Source organism: Hylobates moloch, unplaced genomic scaffold (assembly GCF_009828535.3).
Source record: "Hylobates moloch isolate HMO894 unplaced genomic scaffold, HMol_V3 SCAFFOLD_5, whole genome shotgun sequence".
NCBI classification, from domain to species: domain Eukaryota; kingdom Metazoa; phylum Chordata; class Mammalia; order Primates; family Hylobatidae; genus Hylobates; species Hylobates moloch.
This window is the reverse complement of record NW_026652280.1, coordinates 132,164,695-132,183,548: the sequence shown is the minus strand read 5'-3', so window position 1 is coordinate 132,183,548 and position 18,854 is coordinate 132,164,695. Positions and strand designations below refer to the sequence as shown.

Here is an 18,854-nt window from a genome sequence, read left to right as displayed (position 1 = left end):
GTTCTTCTATTTGTACCACTATGGGGCCTCGTGTATGGGAAGTCATGAAGTCTCGTGGCTCTGGAGTAGGAAGTTGCACTAAACGGTGAAGGGCTGGACAGGAGGCTCCTGGCACATGCACTGGCGTGCGCTGAGCAACCTTTTGGTCCTCATCCATTGGGTGCTCTTCTCTGGAAGCCAGCAGGTCTGTAGAAGGAAGGATCATTCCTTCCTTCACATCCACCTCTTCTTTGAAGCCTTTCTGGATCCCCACAGAAGAATATGGTCATTTCCTCCTTGGACTCTGAGGGAGGGAGAGCTGGTTAAGGAGAGCTGGTGGAAGATTGCTCTAGATCCAGTGTGGGGCCTCGGGTCCCTAATGGTCAGCAGAATGAGAAATGAGTTAGAAATAGAGTCACAGAGTCAGGGAAAGCCAGGGCAAGCTAAAATCTGGGAGCATCCCTGCATTTGTCTCTCGCCACCTCTAACCATGATGACCAAATGGCTGCCGCTTCACTTCTCCTGTCCAAATCTTGTGAAAATATCTCTTTTGGTTAACTATTATCTAGAGCCATACAGGGACTGTAACTCTGGGAAACATAGTTCCAGATTAGCCAAATTGACACATTATAAAATTGCTTATAGGACCCTATGAGCATAGAGTTGACAGCAATACCCATTAAAACATAATTTATTACTTGTAAAAGGGTTACTTAGATGTTGCGAGGAAAATAGAGTGTAGGGGAGTAACTGTGGGAACAGGAGGCTATTGCGGTCTTCCAGTGAGAGGGGAATGGCTTGAAGGAGAGGGAGAGCAGAGGAGGTGACCTTTGGAATTGGGGTGTATTTTAAAGGTAGAGATAGCAGGCTTTGCTGATGGATTGAATGTGGCATGAGAGAAGAAAGATAAGTCAGTGATAACACCAAGAAGTTTTGGCCTGAGCCAATGGTGGCTGTTTCTTAAAATGGGAAAGACTAGGAGAAACAGGTTTTGGGTTTGGGAGAAATTAAAGATTCTCTTTGCATTTGTTGAGATTGCGATACCTGTTAGCTATCCAAGGAGAGAGTTTGTGTAAGTATTTGGATCAACAGTGCAGCTCTGGAGTTCAGAAAAGAGATTGGGGCTGTGACATGTATTTGGGAGTCATCAGCATCTAGATATTATGGGCATCTGGCATGATAGAGCTCAATAATAGAGCCATGGACTTGAATATATTACCTACAGAGTGATTACTGATAGAGAATGGGAGAACTAATGAGAACTAATTATCTTAGTTCAAGCACTAAGTTAATCCAATATTTAGAAGTTGGAAAGAAGATGGTGTCCAAGAGGGAATAGGAAGTTAAGGAGAAAATCCAGATGAGGGATTCCAGGGATCAAAGGAAATTTGTTTTTTATAAGATAGAAAATAATACAGGATGTTTATCATCTGCTAGGAATGATCAAATAATATGAGAGATTTGTACAGCTGTAGTGAAGGGATAATTTTAGGGGGCAGTCATTAAGTAATTGAAAAGGCATGAAAATGAAATTTGTTTTACACTATAATTTCACATTCTAGGCACCTTCTCTATGTGTTTATATTTGATAGTCAGTGCTTATACAGCATGATAGGGTGCTTTTGACTGCAAGGAACAGAAAACCTGACTCAGCTCGCTTAAACAATTAGTCAGATAATGTCCAGTGAAAAGTCAATGGGTTGGGACTTTGAGCAAGGCTTGATCTAGCAGCTTGGTGCTGTCACCAAAGACTTCACTTCTTTTTTCTTTTTTTTAAGCAGTCATCTATAACATGTCTCAAAGAGTGATTACAAACACATGTGAAACATGTGAAATTCAAAGGTCTTGCCAAAGGAATGAAAAGCAAAGGCTTCACTTTTTACAGTTGCTCTGCACTGCTCTCCAATATGTCAGCTCCATGTAAAGCTGACTCCCTTTGTGGTCTCAAGACTGCTGCCAGCAGCTCTTGTGGCTACGTCTCTTCGTTATGTTCATCAAGAAAGAGCATCCTGCCATTCCCAGAAAAAGCCTTGATATACACTCTTCTTAGGCTTGGTTAGGTCACATGCCTACCTCTAAACCAATTTTTGCAGCCATGAAGAAGGAATGTGCTGACTGGCAAAGCTGGAATCACTGTCGAAAAGGAAGGGCTGTGGGAAAGGAGAGCATAAGCATTCATTCTAAGTATATGAACGAAAGTCGGAGGATGTCATAACAGTAATAAACCTTCCAAGCAACCATTGGCGGAAAATCACACAATTAAGTACACATGTCCTAGAACAGGAAAAAAGAGCATTTGGGAATGAGTTTATTCACCATTTGATGAGTAGAGATAATTGTTTAAGGGGCAGTTCCTTAGATTATAAGCCATCAGCTGAAACTAAGCTAAAATGTCTTTGGATTTCGTGAGTATTAGTTTCTTATATGTAAGCCAAATTCAGTTAATAATTTAAGATTGGAAAAATATCTTTAGAACGCATGAAAGGGCTGGGCATGGTGGCTCATGCCTATAATCTCAGCACTTTGGGAGGCCGAGGTGGGTGAATCACTTGAAGTCAGAAGTTTGAGACTAGCCTGGCCAACATGGCAAAACCCTGTCTCTACTAAAAATACAAAAATTAGCCAGGCGTGGTGGCTCACACCTGTAATCCCAGCTACGCAGGAGGCTGAGGCATGAGAATCGCTTGAAACTGGGAGGCAGAAGTTGCAGTGAGTCAAGATCTCACCACTGCACTCCAGCCTGGTGACAAAGCCAGACTCTGTCTCACAAAACAAAACAACAAAAACAAAACAAAGAACGCATGATAGTTTGGTTAACTAACAATTAGCTCTATGGGGTACATTACTGATCAAGTAATGAAGTATAATTTGGTCCACTGGAGGGCAACAGTTTCTGGATTGCAGCCTACAGTCTGTAGTATGGTTTCTGCTCCCGTGTCAATCACAGTGCTGATTTTTAGTGTCGGCTGTTAGGTATCAGCAATTCAGAGGGATGTGGCAAAGTAGGGAGTGGTTAACGTTTGCTGTTTGGAAGCTTTCTGATTATTGCAGTTCAGCCTTATTCCAGTCTATAATGAATCCCTTCCTTGTGATCAACCAGATTCCTCATTAGTACCCAAACCTGTTTTCAATCTGCCAGTATTTTCCTTAGTGGAATAATTCAAATTCCTTAGATAATGAGGCCAAGAAATTACATAATGCTATAATTAATCCTGGCAGGGAAATATCTGGATGGGCACCTTCTGCTGTAGCTTGTTCTGCCTCCTCATGTAATGCACTAAGCTTTTTGTCGCAGGCAGCCCCATGTGAGCAGGAATTTGAGATGATGGATGAAGCACCCTTCTTTGAGGACGTGCCCCCATGCCAGCTTCTCTTTTGTTGACTCTGCTGCAAATACATCCCTTTTCTCTGGTATAACAAAACACTACAACAGTGTAAGATTCAGCCTCAATGTTGATGGCCAAAAAAAAAAAGTAATAATAAACAAAACCAACCAAATAAACCAACCACTGGTCTGTTTTCCATAATTTCTCCAAAACAGCTATCATTTTTATGAGGACGTCAAAGGTTTGTTTCAGGCATTCTTCCTTAGGATGTGGTGTTACATAAAACAGTTCATGTTTGGAATTTTATTGACAATGTTCAATCTCTTTGGTGCAAAGGACAAAATGGACTTAAAATTTATTAACAGCTAGATAGTGAGCTGAGGCTGTACATCTGAATGCTTGCTCAATTTCTTTGTGGAACCACTTCTGAGTAGGTGTGCCATCTGGATGTTTTTCCTAGATGATAACAGTGCCCCCTTCCACAGTGGAAAGCAAAAGCAGTTTTGTGGCCCAGTAGGTGCCAAGAACCTTTTTCATCTCTAGGTAGAACCCTCTTTTACTACAGTTGAGAGAATAAGGCTGTTTTGCATTTGAATGGAGAACTACATTCTAGAGATAATAAAGCCAACTCAACTCAGCCATGACTGACTGAGTCCACTGTTTAGTCACCCTCAAGAGCTGTAAAGCATGAGCTAGGCCCAGTCCCTGCCCTCCAAGAGCTCTCAATCTAGCTTTTAATTGACTCTAGAGATCTTACTCCACTTATATCTCTCCCTATCCTATATTGTCCTTTTACCTAATTTTCTTTCAATGCAATCATCCCAAGAATGTTTCTTTTTTTCTCATCTCCAATTAGTCAAACTACTGCCAATGGGAAGAAATCTCTCCAAGTCTGCAGTAGAGAGCATTATCTTTTCCCTTCCCTGTAAGATGACATCCCTGCCCCCAGTCATGTGCCTTGTGGTGACTCCAGTGGACATATTGTCAGGCTTGGTCACTTGCTTGGGACAGTAGCATGTGAACAGAAGTGACAATGGGCACGTACACAGCAGAAGTGTAGGAGATGGGCTTAAAGCTTGAAGCTGTGGTTGCCAGTTTCTACCAGTTTTTTGTTTTTCCCTCTGCCCTGATCTAATTAGGGGCTTCTCCATTGGTTTGCATCCTAGAATGAGAAGACATTGAGAAGAGGTGCAGTCAGCCTACAGTCACCAAAATGTATTATAAGTGAAAAAGATACATACATGGTTGTAAGCCACTGACAATTTTACAGTCATTTACTGTAGTAGAGCTAATACAAACACCAAACCATACATAAATAATAAATAGAGGATAGAATAAGTACAACAGTAACAATTCCCAGTCACCTTTATTTTTATAAAAGTATATTAAATAAATTATCTCAATATATACAAATAGAACAATATTACCTATATAAATAGAAAATCCCCATATAGAAAACCTTTTAAAAAATTATATATACAATGTCAACCATAGAAGCTTTAAGTACCTTAAATCATAAACTCTGTAGTTTGTATAGTAGTCTTATAAAAATATAGTTAGCTCTCAAATGTTTAATGCCACTTACGTCAGTTAAAGTGCAGATTGTAAAGCATATTAGGAAGGTGCCCAGAATACCAATGTCTCCCGCACTTAACACATTAATACAAAGTTTGCCAATTGTTTTGAATTTCCAAATGTATTCCTAAAAAAAAAAGAACCTAAACACTATATTATAGACATATGTTAGAAAAGTCCTAGAAATTCACCCAATTCCCATTTTACTTTCCTAATGGATTGAAGTCAGCCTCTCAAAAGCTTTTCGGCTGGGCATGGTGGTTCACGCCCATAATACTAGCACTTTGGGAGGCCAAGGTGGGTGGATCACCTGAGGTCAGGAATTCAAGACCAGCCTGGCCAAGATGGTGAAACCCCATCTCTACTAAAAATACAAAAATTAGCTTGGTGTGGTAGTGCGCACCTATAATCCCAGCTACTCGGGAGGCTGAGGCAGAGAATTGCTTGAACCCGAGAGGCAGAGGGTGCAGTGAGCCGAGATCACGCCATTGCACTCCAGCCTGGGCAACAGAGCAAGACTCTGTCTCAAAAAAAAGAAAAAAAAAAAGCTTTTCAAAAGTCCACCCAGGATTTTTTAAGACATTTTCCCATTTGTTTTCGCTTGGATGACCTGGTTACTCCTTGAGTGCGGAATATATAATCTAAAGCATGTTATGTGCAAAAGGTGCCATAGTGTTAAAAATTAAAACTTGGAATTGGTTGTAGTACCATTCGTTAATTTCAAAGTGACTAATGCTGATGTCAAAACCAGAATGCTAATGGTAATAACAGGTCATATCAAGAGCTTTTTTTGAACTCCAGGGTCTTCATGCTCCGAAATACTCATTTGTGTTTCCATGTATTCTATCCTCTTAAAAGTTCTCGGTCACAGTGCAACATAGCATTTGCAGTAGCTCCAACATTGCTTCCTTTATGAAACATTCAGCGGAGAGTTCTCCTTCCAGCTCTGCCCCACTCCTGCCTTTCTACACTTGTGTAGAGATACAGCCAGGATGATGACAAGGATGATGACCACAAATACCACAGCTCCAATGACGTAGAATATTTCTGAAAAATAAAGGGCATTTAGTCAACTTGGAGAGCTCAAATCCCATTTATCAGTGGGCAAAATTGAGGGCATAACCCCAAATTACACCATCCTATTTTTGTGCTATTTGAAATTTCTTTCTTCCACTCTTTCTACCACACTTAGATTAGGAAAGAATCTGTCAAACCCTGAACGTTTCAGAGTAATTGACAATGGCTAAACACATTTAATGGGCATTTAATAAACTGAATAATGCACAGTCCAGAAAAGATATGTAGTTGGAGGTAAGAACAACGGCTGGAAAGAAGTGCCTAAAAACGATGCTGAGATTGATGGCAATGATTATAACAGAAGGTGAACCCTAAGTGCAACGTGGGAGATCCAAAGTGCTACCACGATTCGGGTGAAGAAGAGATAGTAACTAGTTGGTGCAGTAGGAAGGCTTTCTGGTGGAAGTGGCATTTGAAATGCCTCTCCAAGATAGAGAAGGGCCAGGGAAGCAGAGAAGTGTGTGTGCACAAAAGGAGAGGCAGTGGAATTAGAGCTAGGCTTTAGGACGATGACTGAAGGCTGTGGGTAGGATGGCTCAGAGGGGTGCAGGACCAGAGGTAAAGAGAAACCTCTCCTGTCAGTGGCAATAAACAGGAGAGAACCGTTTATTTAAAGTGTTTTAAAATGTTCAAATCTCATCTTCACATGGAGCTAAGCCATTATTTCTCTTTTTGTTGTTTCTTTGTTTTTTTGAGATGGAGTCTCGCTCTGTCACCCAGGCTGGAGTGCAGTGGTGCAATATCAGCTCACTTCAGCCTCCGCCTCCCAGGTTCAAGCAATTCTCCTGCCTCAACCTCCTGAGTAGCTGGTACTACAGACATGTGCAACCACACCCAGCTACTTTTTGTATTTTTAGTAGAGATGGGGTTTTACCACGTTGGCCAGGCTGGTCCCGAACTCCTGACCTCAAGTGATTTGCCTGCCTGGGCCTCCCAAAGTGCTGGGACTACAGGTGTGAGCCACCACACCCAGTGTAAGCCATTGTTTATTTCCCGTGACTCTTTTCTTCACTGAAAGTACTCAGAATACTTTCCCTGTAAGGCATGGAGCAAGACACACAGTCTTGCAGCTTCCTGCATGAGTCTGAAGACCCACAGCACTTCCAGTTAGGGACCATTCCTCGTACAATGTGCCTGAGCTCCCAACATATGCACATGCATGTACACACACCTGTCAGCCATATGCACACATGCATGCATGTGGGTATATTTGATATACTCGATCCCTTCCCTTGATGGGTTAGACTCTATAGCCTCTGTGGCGACAGCCCACAGTGGGTACTCACGAATGTGTAGTGTGTCCTGCTGCAGCTGGTCCAGAAGCCACCCCCAGAATTAGAATTTAAGCATGAAAAAATGCCCAGGGAAATCTGTGACTTGATGCTAAATCCTAAACATAGTTTGTGTAGCCAGTGCTCAGCAGAGGGCTTAGCACATGGTAGGTGCTCAAGAAAACACTTGCTAATACAAGGGCACGATCAACACAGAAACGTTGCTAAATGTCCCAAATCTTAAGAGTACCAAAAGCAAAATCAAAACCAAAACAAACAAACAACAACGAAAAACCTCTAGGCAGTTCGTTTTCCTGAATATTTAACCAAGGAAGTATATCCCAGCCCTGAGGGTGGAGCTACTCCTCCAGAAGGCACCCATACCCCCAGGCACATGGCTGGCAGAGCCACTCACCTCTGAATTCCCCTTTCTCGTGGCCCATACACTCCACGGGGCTGTCTGCACTCTTCCGGTTAGCTGTTCGGGAGGGAATCACTGCCTGAACACTGAAACAGTAGTTTTCTCCTTTATCCACATCAATCAAAAACTCATTAGTGTTTGTTTTGGCTGTTTTCTGTAAAAAGATAAGAGTTCTTCATTCATCTGGGCTCAGAGTCAATTCTTTCCCCTTTATTAAGTCACTGTGGAAGTAAAAACCTAGGTTCTAAGCAAAGCCTACATGAACATAGCTGACATGTGAAGGATTAGAAGTGACTTGGCTAATCAGTTTCCCTTGATCACTGCTAAAAATGCCTTTTCCAAAACTGAGAAGATCCAATTTAGGCATATTGAACCCGATTGAGCCCCTTTAGAAGATATCTGCAGTAAAAGAAAAAGGAAGGGAGTATTATGCATTGAACCAAAAACAAATTTTGTGCCCGGGATCCTCAATAGGGGGAGAAATGTGAGCGTGGCAGGACCTTTAGAGATGACCTGATCCAGCCGGTTGGCTGAGGAACTTGGGTCTCCGAGGGGGCCCTGCGCAGAGTCACAGGTAGGACCAGGCCTATTGTCCACCCCTCCCCACAGTGGACACTCCCCCTTCTACTCCACCACCTTCTCAACAACCCTGTTCTGCTATTTTTGAATTGGGGAAGAAATGGGCTGTAAAACCCAAGTATTCACAATTTAAAACAGGTCATAAAAACAAATTAAAAAATGCTCACCTTTCCCGAACTTGAAGATTTCCAATAATAAAGTGTATAAGTTAAGTCCTTGCCAAAAACATCCCGGAGGCTTAGGAAAGTGTCGTTGCTTCTGACTAAAGTCCGTTCATCTTGTACAGTCACATTCACTTTTGTTCCCAGTTGTTCAAAACTCTGAATTGTTGGCTGTCCGAGGTTTGCTGAAACAAAGGAAATGAGCTTGGTTGGAACCGAAGAATTCTGTACAAAGGCAAATCCTGTTTCGTTATCACAATTGACAACTTAATTATCTCTCATATAAAACATCTGCATAAAACCAGCTCCCTGAGAGAAGCAGGCGTGCTGGCCCGGAGCTGAATCCTAAGACATTCTGTGGCAGTGCTGGCCCAAGGGGAAGACAATGGAGCCTCAGATGTCATTTTAAGTTTTCTAGTAGTCACATTAGAAAAAGTAAAAAGGAACAGGTGAAATTAATTTTAATAATACATTTTATTTAACCAAAGACAGTTGACCCCTGAACAACATGGGTTTGAACTCTGTGGATCCACTTGTATGCAAATTTTTTTCAACAAAAGTTACACCAAGTGTGCCTGCCTCCTTCTACTTCCTCCATCTCTTCTCCTGCCATGGCCCCTGCTCTTCCTCCTCCTCCTCCTCAGCCTACTGAACATGAAGATGATGAGGATGAACACCTTTATGATGATCCACTTCCACTTAATCAATAGTAAATGTATTTTCTCTTCCTTATAATTCTTTTTTCTTTCTTTCTTTCTTTTTTTCTTTCTTTCTGTCTCTGTCTGTCTGTCTTTCTTTCTCTCTCTTCCTTTCTTTCCTTCCTTCTTTCTTTTTCTTTCTCTTTTAGACAGAGTCTCGCTCTGTCACCCAGGCTGGAGTGCTGTGGTGCAATCTCAGTTCACTGCAACCTCCTCCACCTGGGCTGAAGTGATTCTCCTGCCTCAGCCTCCCAAATAACTGGGATTACAGGCACCCACAACCACACCCGGCTAATTTTTGTATTTTTAGTAGAGATGGGGTTTCACCATGTTGGCCAGGCTGGTCTTGAACTCCTGACCTCAAGTGATCCACCCGCCTTAGCATCCCAAAGTGCTGAGATTACAGGCGTGAGCCACCATGCCCAGCCTCTTTTCCTTATAATTTTCTTAATAACATTTTCTTTCCTCTAGCTTGCTTTATCGTAAGAATATAGTATATAATACACGCAACATGCCAAATACATGTTAATCGACTATTTATCTTATTGGTAAGCCTCCAGTCAACAGTCAACTAATAGGTAGGCTATTAGTAGTTAAGTTTTTGGGGAGTCAAGTTATACTCGGATTTTCAACTGCACGGGGAGTTGGTGCCTCTCAGCCATGCACTGCTTGAGTCAAATGCATATATCTGGAATATAATCATTTTAACGTGTAATCAATATAAAAAAGTTTTGAGATATTCTACACTTCTTAAATTCCAATGTGTACTTTATACTAACAGCATTAGCCATATTTCAAGTGGTCAACAGCCACGTGTGGCTAGGGCTACTATATTGAACAGGGTGGTAGCATAAACTACGATATTTTAGGTTCAAAAATATGTAGGGCTGTGAGAAAGCCCAGGAAATGTCCTTGGTACCTCGAGAAGCTGGATTTAACCACTGGGTCTCTACAATGGCTCAATTATCTCATGTGCTTTGGTTAAATGACAGGAAAACAAACATCAATTCACAGGCCAAATATGTGTGTGCACATGCGAAAGAAACACATTCTTGCACCAACAAAGGATTTGAAGTAGCTTACAAAAAACCTCAAGAACTATTAATATAAAAGAGAATCATGAGGATGCCATTAATTAGGGGGGAAATGAATGTCAACCATGCCAGAGTCACCAGAGGGGCTGCTGACGCTGCTACATTCTTGCCTGGTGCCACAAAAGACACAAGCAGAAGCACCTGGGGGTCTGGAGGGTCTTGCAAATGGGGGCTCTGGGAAGGCAGCCACATTCACCTGGGGTCAGGCCCCCTATTTCAACCCTCAAAGTAGATACCAGAGGAGGATGCTTGGTTGGTTGTCCGTCCCCCCCTTCTCTTCACCATTCCTACCTTGAGAAACTGTTCTCTCTCGCTGGGCCTAACACTCACACAGCTTCATTCTAACCAGCTGGCCTTACAAGAGAAGCTAATTTCACTCTACTCGATGTGCTACATGCGTTTATCTAAAATGCCTAGCTCAGAGCCACAGTTGGCGGCAAAAGAATTTAAATCTCCTACTTGACGGGGATTCTCTTCATTCTTTTACTGGCTCCTAGGGCCAGCTTACAGGGGCAAAGGCTGAGGAGGAAAGTATTCCACCTTTCCAAAACCAGAACGAGGGTGACAGGCAGATGGCTGGGCAGGTGCTGGCACATCATGGAACTCAAATCATGGCCAACTGATTAGAAAAGGTCAGCATAATTAGGCTAATTATGGGCTCAGAGGGAAACCATGGACTTTACTCATCGATTTATGATCATTTGGGAAAAATCCTCAACTGGGATTTTTGGTCTGATAATGGGACAGAAAAATCAGGATATATGAGATATATATATGGAAAAGCTAAAACTCTGGCCTTGGTGGATTTCCTATCCCTACCCCCTTCCCTGGCCCGCCCTCTCCCAACACACATTCAGCTGGTTACTGAAGACAGTAACAGGGTCTGGGGACAGACTGGGGGAGAAAGTTACTTGATGACACTGTCATCAGCTCCAAAGTTCACATTCTGTGAACCTCCTACCACATCTGGAACGTGTGAAGAGGGCTGTGGTATATAACAGTTTCTGAGAAAAGAAGAGTAAATATTTTTAATTTAGTAGCCCCTAAAGGCACAAGATCACAAGAATGTTCAGACGTTTCTAACAAGAATGAATGGTATTACAGCCCAAGCCACTTACTTTCCAGGTAAGGTGTGAACTCTGGGGAGTTCTCATACAGAGGCTCCCCAGCAGAACCGGTGCTCTCCACATTCCCTGCCGGGTAGGAGAAGACCCGTGCCAAGTATGTCTGCTTCACATCCTTCACAATCTCGTCGGTGAGGTCACACTCTGTGTCTGTTGTGTAAAAGCATTTGCTTTTCCAATCTCCTGACTTAGTGCTAAAGAAAGAAAAGAAGGAAGAAAAATAAATGGAATGTGACAATTTGCACCCAACAAGATAGGCTGCTTCCTGGCTGTGGTGTTCTGTGCTAACATCAGGAGCCCTACAATCAACCCTAATGATGCAGTTACTGTGCTGAGCACTTTGCTTTTTTTTTAAACATTGTTTTGTAGAGATGGGGTCTTGCTATGTTGCCCAGGCTGATCCTTCTGCTTCGGCCTCCCAAAGTGCTGAATGTACAGGTGTGAGCCATCATACCTAGCAACACTGAATGCTTGGGATGCATGTTTGAGTACTCATAGCAACCCAGGGGATGGCTCTGTAATTTGCCTTGTTTTTACAAACAAGGCAACTGAGACAAAGTGAGATTGGGTGACTAGCTCAAAATCGCACAGCTGGACTTTGAACCAGACAGTTATTTGACTCTTGGATCTGTACTCTTAACCATTTTGTTAAATATCTTTCTTAGAATGTAGACGCTCTGTCATGGTTACAGGAGAGAAAGGGCAGTTTTCCATCAAGATGAGGCAGCTGAGACAAAGTGAGGTTGTTTACTATAGTCTACTTATTATAGTTGTTTGTTATATCATGTTCTATATTCTATGTAGAATAGAGTCTATATAGTGAGTCTACATAATAACATGTTATACATATATTCTCTCATGACCACTATTAATGCTATTACTAATCATTCATTGACTCCACTATATGCCAGGTATTCTACTGGACTCTTTACTCATGTTACTTCATTTGATATAATCCTTCCAAGAAGGTGTTGGATCTTTCTTATCCATGAGGACATTGAAGCTCACAGGCACTAAGCAACTTGCAGAAGGTCACATACCTAACGAATGGCAGAGCTGGGTCTGTTTGCCCCATTATACTACATGCCTCCCTTGCTTTTGCAAGATGTGAATCCATCCCAACAAAGATTACAGAATAACAGTACAGGTAGTATCTGTCTAATAAAGTCTGAGACTAAAAAGCTAAAGACAGATCGTTCTTTTGTGAGACATCATTGAAGGGGAAATGATTTAAAGGACTTCTACTGACAATGAAATTCTTCTAAATGACCAAAATAATAAATAGGTGAAGTGTCACTGCAACTTGATTCACACACTTCTGTCCCATGGAAAGTGACAGTTATGCTGTTCTTCCCTTTGGCATTACTGACTGCCAGAGCCAGACCCATCGTTCAAGGCCAGGTCCCAACTCCACCTGCTCCAGGAATCTCCACATGTCCCTGCTGAGCATTTACATCTCCCTCCCCTGTCCCCCAGCAGGAGTTCCTCCATGATGCTGTTAATATGAACACAATCTACCTGGTACGAGGGGTGCATGCCCTTGCACGCCCCCATTAAGCAGCAGGGCTATAGGGTCTCGCTGACTATTAGATGGTTTGCATTTACAGGTTGAATTAATACATAATCTCAGGGAAAACGAGACACCATGTGGATTCCATTGTCTAAATTCACACATAAAAGCCATAAATATATTTTCTTTCAAAATCTGAACTAAGTAACCAGGCCAAAAGGATTTGGGTGAACACATTCTTTATCCTAAAGTGCACAAACTAAGATTGATATTGAAATATTTTGGTTTCTATTTAATTTTATGTGATAAAAGTAGAGAGGCTATTTTGTTCCAGAATGACCAAGATGTGTTTTATTTTATCATTTCCATTTCAAAAAGCGAATGAGACTATGCTGTTTCCTTTTTATCACTGCAGCAAATAGTTGTTCAGATAACAGGAGAAAGTCTCCTAGGGCTTTCTATGTACCATAGAGATACAGTATTTGGTTCCTCCCAGCTCACAGCAGGGACCACATACTTTATAGAAAAATTTAGCACAAGGATTTATACAGTACCATGGTTAAGTAGTAAAACTGTATAAACAGGTAATGAAGGGACAATTCTGTAGAAAATCCCTCTGAATGCCATTAATAGCATTAACACTTTAAAAGCCTCCAAGATTCCTCCAGGCATTGCAAAACCCTCTGATTTGGAATTTTGAGTTAACTAAAAAATTCAGTCACTAATTTGGTTGCAGGTTGTTTTCCAGAAGCTTTGTAAATTCAGCTTTAGAATTCAGAACATTTCCATGGAATGAATATCACCAGTGATGGTCTGTGCTAAGGCTTAAGCCAATCACATTTCCCAACCACCACTGGAAACTGTTAGCAAAGGTGAAAAATGCAGTTGGAGCTCCAAGTAGGGGCTTCTGCACAGCAGTAGTGTCCTGCGGCTGGAGCCAGGCTGCCGTAGTGAGAGCAGTGGGGAGGGAAGAGGGGCAGCTGCTTAAGGTGCTAGCTGTAGGGAGGGAAAACAGGCAGGGAGGAAGGCCAACTGAGGAGATGCAGTGGGCAAGACTTTCCTTCTTCCTCCCGCTTTGGGGCCTCCCGTCAGACTGTGGCAGAGCCACCTGAGGGGTGGTGGTGTGTGGATACTGGGTAGACTTTGGTTCCAGACCTGACATGGGCACTCACCATCAGTGTAGTCATGAATAAATCCCTCACTTCTCAGAGCAACAGTTTCCTCAACTGTAAAATGACTGCTCTGGTCCTTTTCAACCAGGAATCTCATTTATTCCTGGGGTGAGCAGGAGAAGCGTGCACACTTCAGGCAGAGGCTGATGGAAAAGCTCCCAGGCCCTCCAGCACAGCAGCAAGAGATTGTCCAGTCCACAGGACCACCCTGAGTCGGCTGGCATCCCCCAAGCTGTAGCCCTGCACTCTGATGTTTGCAGATCAGGAGCTGTGCTCATTTAAATAACAGCAGCCTTATAAAGTTCAAGAACTTACAGTTAACAAAGGCTTATGTTTAAAAAACAGATGAATCATAAATATATTCCCATGTGTCCCTCAAGTATTAGATTGAATATATTTAGGAGGTAAGCATTCCTCCCCAAATCTAATTTTTACCATATAGAAGTAAAGTGTTTACTAAGGTAAACTTCAGGCCTGTATCAGAGAAATTACTTACTAATTCTCAATTGGTGAAATCTGAATTGACAAGTTTGACCAGAACTGTAATCATTATTTCAGGTTATGAAATTCCTTCATCTTTCTCTCCCCCCACCCCCATACATATCCACACATGCATGCACGTATGCATGCAAGTTATCCTTGCTGGTTTGGCAATTGCTGTCATGAAGTTCATTTTGAAAAACAAGAACATTCACTTAAAAGATGTAACGTATCTAGAAGTTGCATTCCTAATGCTGTAAAAGGCCTGGCACAAGCTAAAACAAAACAGAACAGCAAAATACCTTTCGTTTTAGCTGGTGCTACTTTTGTACCTTTATGTAATTAGCATTAAAATAATTTCCACAGCAGCTATTCTCTATTTCATAAGATCTCTACCAAGCCTCCTAGAACATTTCAAAAACCAAAAACTTGCCAAGAATGTGGTGAAAACCATCAAGGAAGACATAACCTTCAGATTGAATATGCTGAATTATCGGCTCCTGGGGACAGCTGCCAATCAGAGTTGAGGCACCAAGAAGCAGAGCCACCCCAGACCCAGAGGGTGCAGACAGCAGAGTATTTCTGCTCTGCCAGGCTCAGTGAGTCACGCATTTGGCCTCCTCCACTAAGATCATGTATTCTACCAAATTTCGATTCATGGAGTCCAGAGATGAATGAATCAAACACTGCTTAAGGGCAATGTATACATTGGGATTCCTCCCCACCTCTTCCCTAAGGTGTTAGACATTGTTCACAGTCTAGACAGCAACAGAAAAAGACATCAATGTTTAGATGAGATTAACTAATCTATCATGACCCAAAGCACACTTTAGCGGCTACTCAAGATGGTTCACCTCTCCACAGTTTATACTCCACTTAGGAACTCTCCCATCATTTCCAAAAACAATAAAACAATTAAAATGTTCTATCAGTTTAAGGTCTGGAAATGTTGCAGGCCTAATAGAATATGACACCGGCCAGCGAATTGCCATGAATACCTTTTTATTTATCATCTGTTAAATAATTTCATCCAGTAATCAGCTTTAAAGACATTCTTGTTCAGCATAGGACAGTAGAAACATCAAAGACCTTAATTTTCTTTTTCTGTTCCTAGCTTACCTTATTTGAACAGTGTAGACTTGATTGATGAGTTTGGGTTCCCACTCCAAAATTGTCTTGAAATTAGTTGATTTCCAAGTTAAATTATATGCTGCCACAGTATTTGTAGTGCCTTTAAGCAACAGAGAAACAGCTATTATTACATGCACTTCAGAGCACTCAAATGTGTTGATGTATAAAACACGTTCCCACCTGACATCACCATAAACCTCGCTTTTTATTTCTCAACCACAAAAGCTTCATTAGTGAATTATCAAGAGAAAAAGAATCTTCAAATTTTTTCTAGACCTGAAATTTCTTCATGACAAGATTCACCTTGTAATCCCAGGACACCAGCAAGGATCTTGACATTTTCGTTTGAAATTATTCATGGGCAAAGCCTTGTTACAACTTGACCTGGAAGAGCCCAGAGCCATCAGTGTGCCAGTCCAGGACTCAGCTCAGGAAGAGTCAGGTTCAGCCCTCCAGGAAGGGTTTTCAGTAAGTTATGGAAAAAAGGCAAATCCCACACGTGTGACAAGAGTTAGGACTGCATACAAACGAAAAAAAGCCAAACTTCACTTTTTCCACTTTTATCTGAAATGTCTCTACACTTCCACAGAGACCCACGTGGACGTGTGGCCTGTCACACCGTCGGCTGTATTGGATCAGGATAATTTATTACGAAGGTCTGCTTTGCCGCAGGCAGCAGGTCCCAGTCTCTACGCCGTCCCGAACACCGCGTAGAAATAGGGGGCATGCACAACGTTGTACCTGCTTCAATCTAAGCAGCAATCCAGCCCTTTTGGATTGCCTGTACCCAAACCTAGAACAAAGATGGCCAGGAAAAGACCAGGGACGCTCTTTATTAAGGGAAGACGCACATATAAAGAAAGATAATATCCAAACCTCTGCACGCCAACATGTGCAGACGCAGGCCCAAGTCCTATCATATTGAAGGTCGCAACTCACTGGGAAGCCCTTTCCCCAGAGTTAAAGCGGGAACCAAAAGTCCGCTTATGCAACAACAGTCCAATTACTCGGACACTCCGAGCAAAACTCTCTAGCAGAAGGGGCAGCGGGGTCTGGGGCGCCAACTCCCTCCCTGCAACTCCCGCCGGCGCCCGAGGGACTGGGTTCATTCAAGCTCGGCTGGGTGAGCGCAGCCCAGTCCCGAAGGCGCGGGGAACAACATGGGCGCCCCGGGGAACCAGGGCGAGCCCGCTGCCAGCCAGGACTGTCACCTCCCTCCTGCGTGTGGCGCGCCCCGGGCTTCCAGGGGCTGGTGCCACTCACCAGAAGCGCCGGCCACCTGGGCGAAGACCCAGCCGAGCAGCAGCGTCCGAGCGACAGCGGTCTCGGGGCGCGGGACCCGGGGCCAGGCAGGGGTCTCCATGTCTACGAGTTGGCGGCGAGATCGAGCGGGTTCCGTGGCGCCCCGGAGGCTGGGGAGGTTGGGCTGCAGGCGCCCTGGGCCGGCCAGAGGGAGTGCGAGGGGGTGCGGGGAGCCGGGAGTCTTGGGGAGCCGGTGCCCCGCGCGCTATAAAGGGCCCGCGGCGCGCTCTCCCGCGCCTTTGCTCGCCCCCGGCGCCCGCCCCCGCCGCTCCTCCTGACTCCCCGCCCCCGGCCCGGGTCACTTGCCGTCGCGGTGGGCGGCCCCCGGCGAGTCCACACCCCTGCCCCGCCTCCTCCCGGTAGGAAACTCCGGGACCCTGCAAGGGGTGACTCACCCCAGTGATTCAACCGCGCCGCCGAGCGTGGAGCTGGCGGGTCTAGGTGCGGCCGGGGCCCGGGTCCCCCAAGGCCCCCGGCTTCTCCCAGGCCCGCGACTCCGATGTGCAGCTTAGGTGGGCTGCAGGTCTATGGCAGGAAAGGGAGGGCGCCTTGGAAGGATTCTTCCCTTCCATTTGGTGATAAAGTGGGAGAGGCGGCATTTACAACATTTAATAGAAAGCACGGGCTCTGGGCTCCTCTCGGGCAGCGGAGGGCATTTCCCGGACGCTTTGCCCACCTGGGGCTGAAGCTCGGGACCTGCAGAGAAGTAAATGTGTGGCGGTGAGCAGGGCCCTCGCCCAGCCACGGTGGCTTCTTCTACCCCACGAAGGTCAAGAATACCTGGCCTGCCCACCTCGCGGGGCCCTTAGCGGGTCGCACAGGAGAAAGGCGGTGCGAATGCCGGTGTCAGTCACTGTGTGACCGGCTGGGCTCACAGGTCTGAGGGTCAGGTGGCTCAGGCACCGCTCGGTACGACCAGAGATAGTGACTGAGGAGGAGCAGCCTCACATCTGGCAATTTGCCTCTGGGAGAATTCCAGCGTGACATCTGCAGCTCTGTAGTTCCAGAGAGGATGGTTCTCACATTGAAGAAGACATCTGTGGGACTGAGTTCCACCGAAATGCAGAGGAACCAAAAATGAAAATGAAAAATGTAACCAGACTTGTGTGCCACTAGTTTTAAGCTTTGGTTTTTCTAAATTATTTTCGGGCTTCTCCTTCTGGGCTTTCCTGTAAACTTGCCAGGCAGGAGAACAACTCTTATTCTATTGAGTGGCATTTTAAGCCATCCTGTCAAAGGATCTCCTGTCATTTTTATTATTACTCTATATTGCCTGCAAGACACGACTGGAGAATTCTTAGTGTAAGAATTATTTGTTTCCTCTCTCCTTTCCCACGTTTTCCCAGGGAAGTCAGTCTTGCATTTTAATGCGTACTATATACATATTTCATATAGCTTACCGAACCACTTGTTTTAACAGAATAAAACTGTGCAAAATTTTAATTTTCCTCCTTTGCCTGAACTGAAATAGCACATCCAGGTTTAGCCCTTGTAGACTTTCCTTCCTCGAAGCAGAAAGTTGCCCTCGATGATTTCCTCTTTGAGCTGTCTGCCAGCTCTGAAACCCACAAAGTTTATGTTTGCAAAACTAAGCCATGCAATCCTCTTTTTATGCAGACTCTAGCGTGAGTCATTTTCCCTAAGAGATCTTCAGCTCCACCTGGGATGTGATTCCTTGCTCTCTGGGATTGAAGGGAGCTGAAGAGAAATAGTTACACTTCAGGTTTGTTACAAGACCCAAGAAATTGGCCGGGCACTGTGGCTCAAGCCTGTAATCCCAGCACTTTGGGAGGCCGAGGCGGGCGGATCACGAGGTCAGGAGATCGAGACCATCCTGGCTAACACGGTGAAACCCCGTCTCTACTAAAAATTCAAAAAATTAGCCGGGCGTGTTGGCGGGCGCCTGAAGTCCCAGCTACTCGGAGAGGCTGAGGCAGGAGAATGGCGTGAACCC

At 44.1% G+C, this 18,854-nt stretch overlaps 1 protein-coding gene across 1 annotated transcript; it reads right to left on the bottom strand.

Moving 5' to 3' along the window:
- Window positions 1-4,647: 4,647 nt before the first annotated feature.
- On the bottom strand, window positions 4,648-17,140 carry F3 (coagulation factor III, tissue factor). Its single transcript, XM_032155315.2, has 6 exons — window positions 16,862-17,140; window positions 15,587-15,698; window positions 11,300-11,499; window positions 8,396-8,574; window positions 7,644-7,803; window positions 4,648-5,927 (listed from the first exon to the last, which is right to left on the bottom strand). Exons 1-6 carry the CDS (start codon window positions 16,959-16,961, stop codon window positions 5,791-5,793), a joined length of 888 nt encoding a protein of 295 aa, XP_032011206.1. The 5' UTR covers window positions 16,962-17,140; the 3' UTR covers window positions 4,648-5,790.
- Between the last annotated feature and the right edge of the window lie 1,714 nt (window positions 17,141-18,854).

What these genes read in the sequence shown, in the direction of transcription:
- F3 (XM_032155315.2), bottom strand. Translation starts at nt 16,961, where the DNA reads ATGGAGACCCCTGCCTGGCCCCGGGTCCCGCGCCCCGAGACCGCTGTC. An exon ending in CCAGGTGGCCGGCGCTTCTG is followed by an intron (nt 15,699 to 16,861) that starts GTGAGTGGCACC and finishes TGTTGCTTAAAG; the next exon opens with GCACTACAAATACTGTGGCA. An exon ending in GTCTACACTGTTCAAATAAG is followed by an intron (nt 11,500 to 15,586) that starts GTAAGCTAGGAA and finishes TTCTTTCTTTAG; the next exon opens with CACTAAGTCAGGAGATTGGA.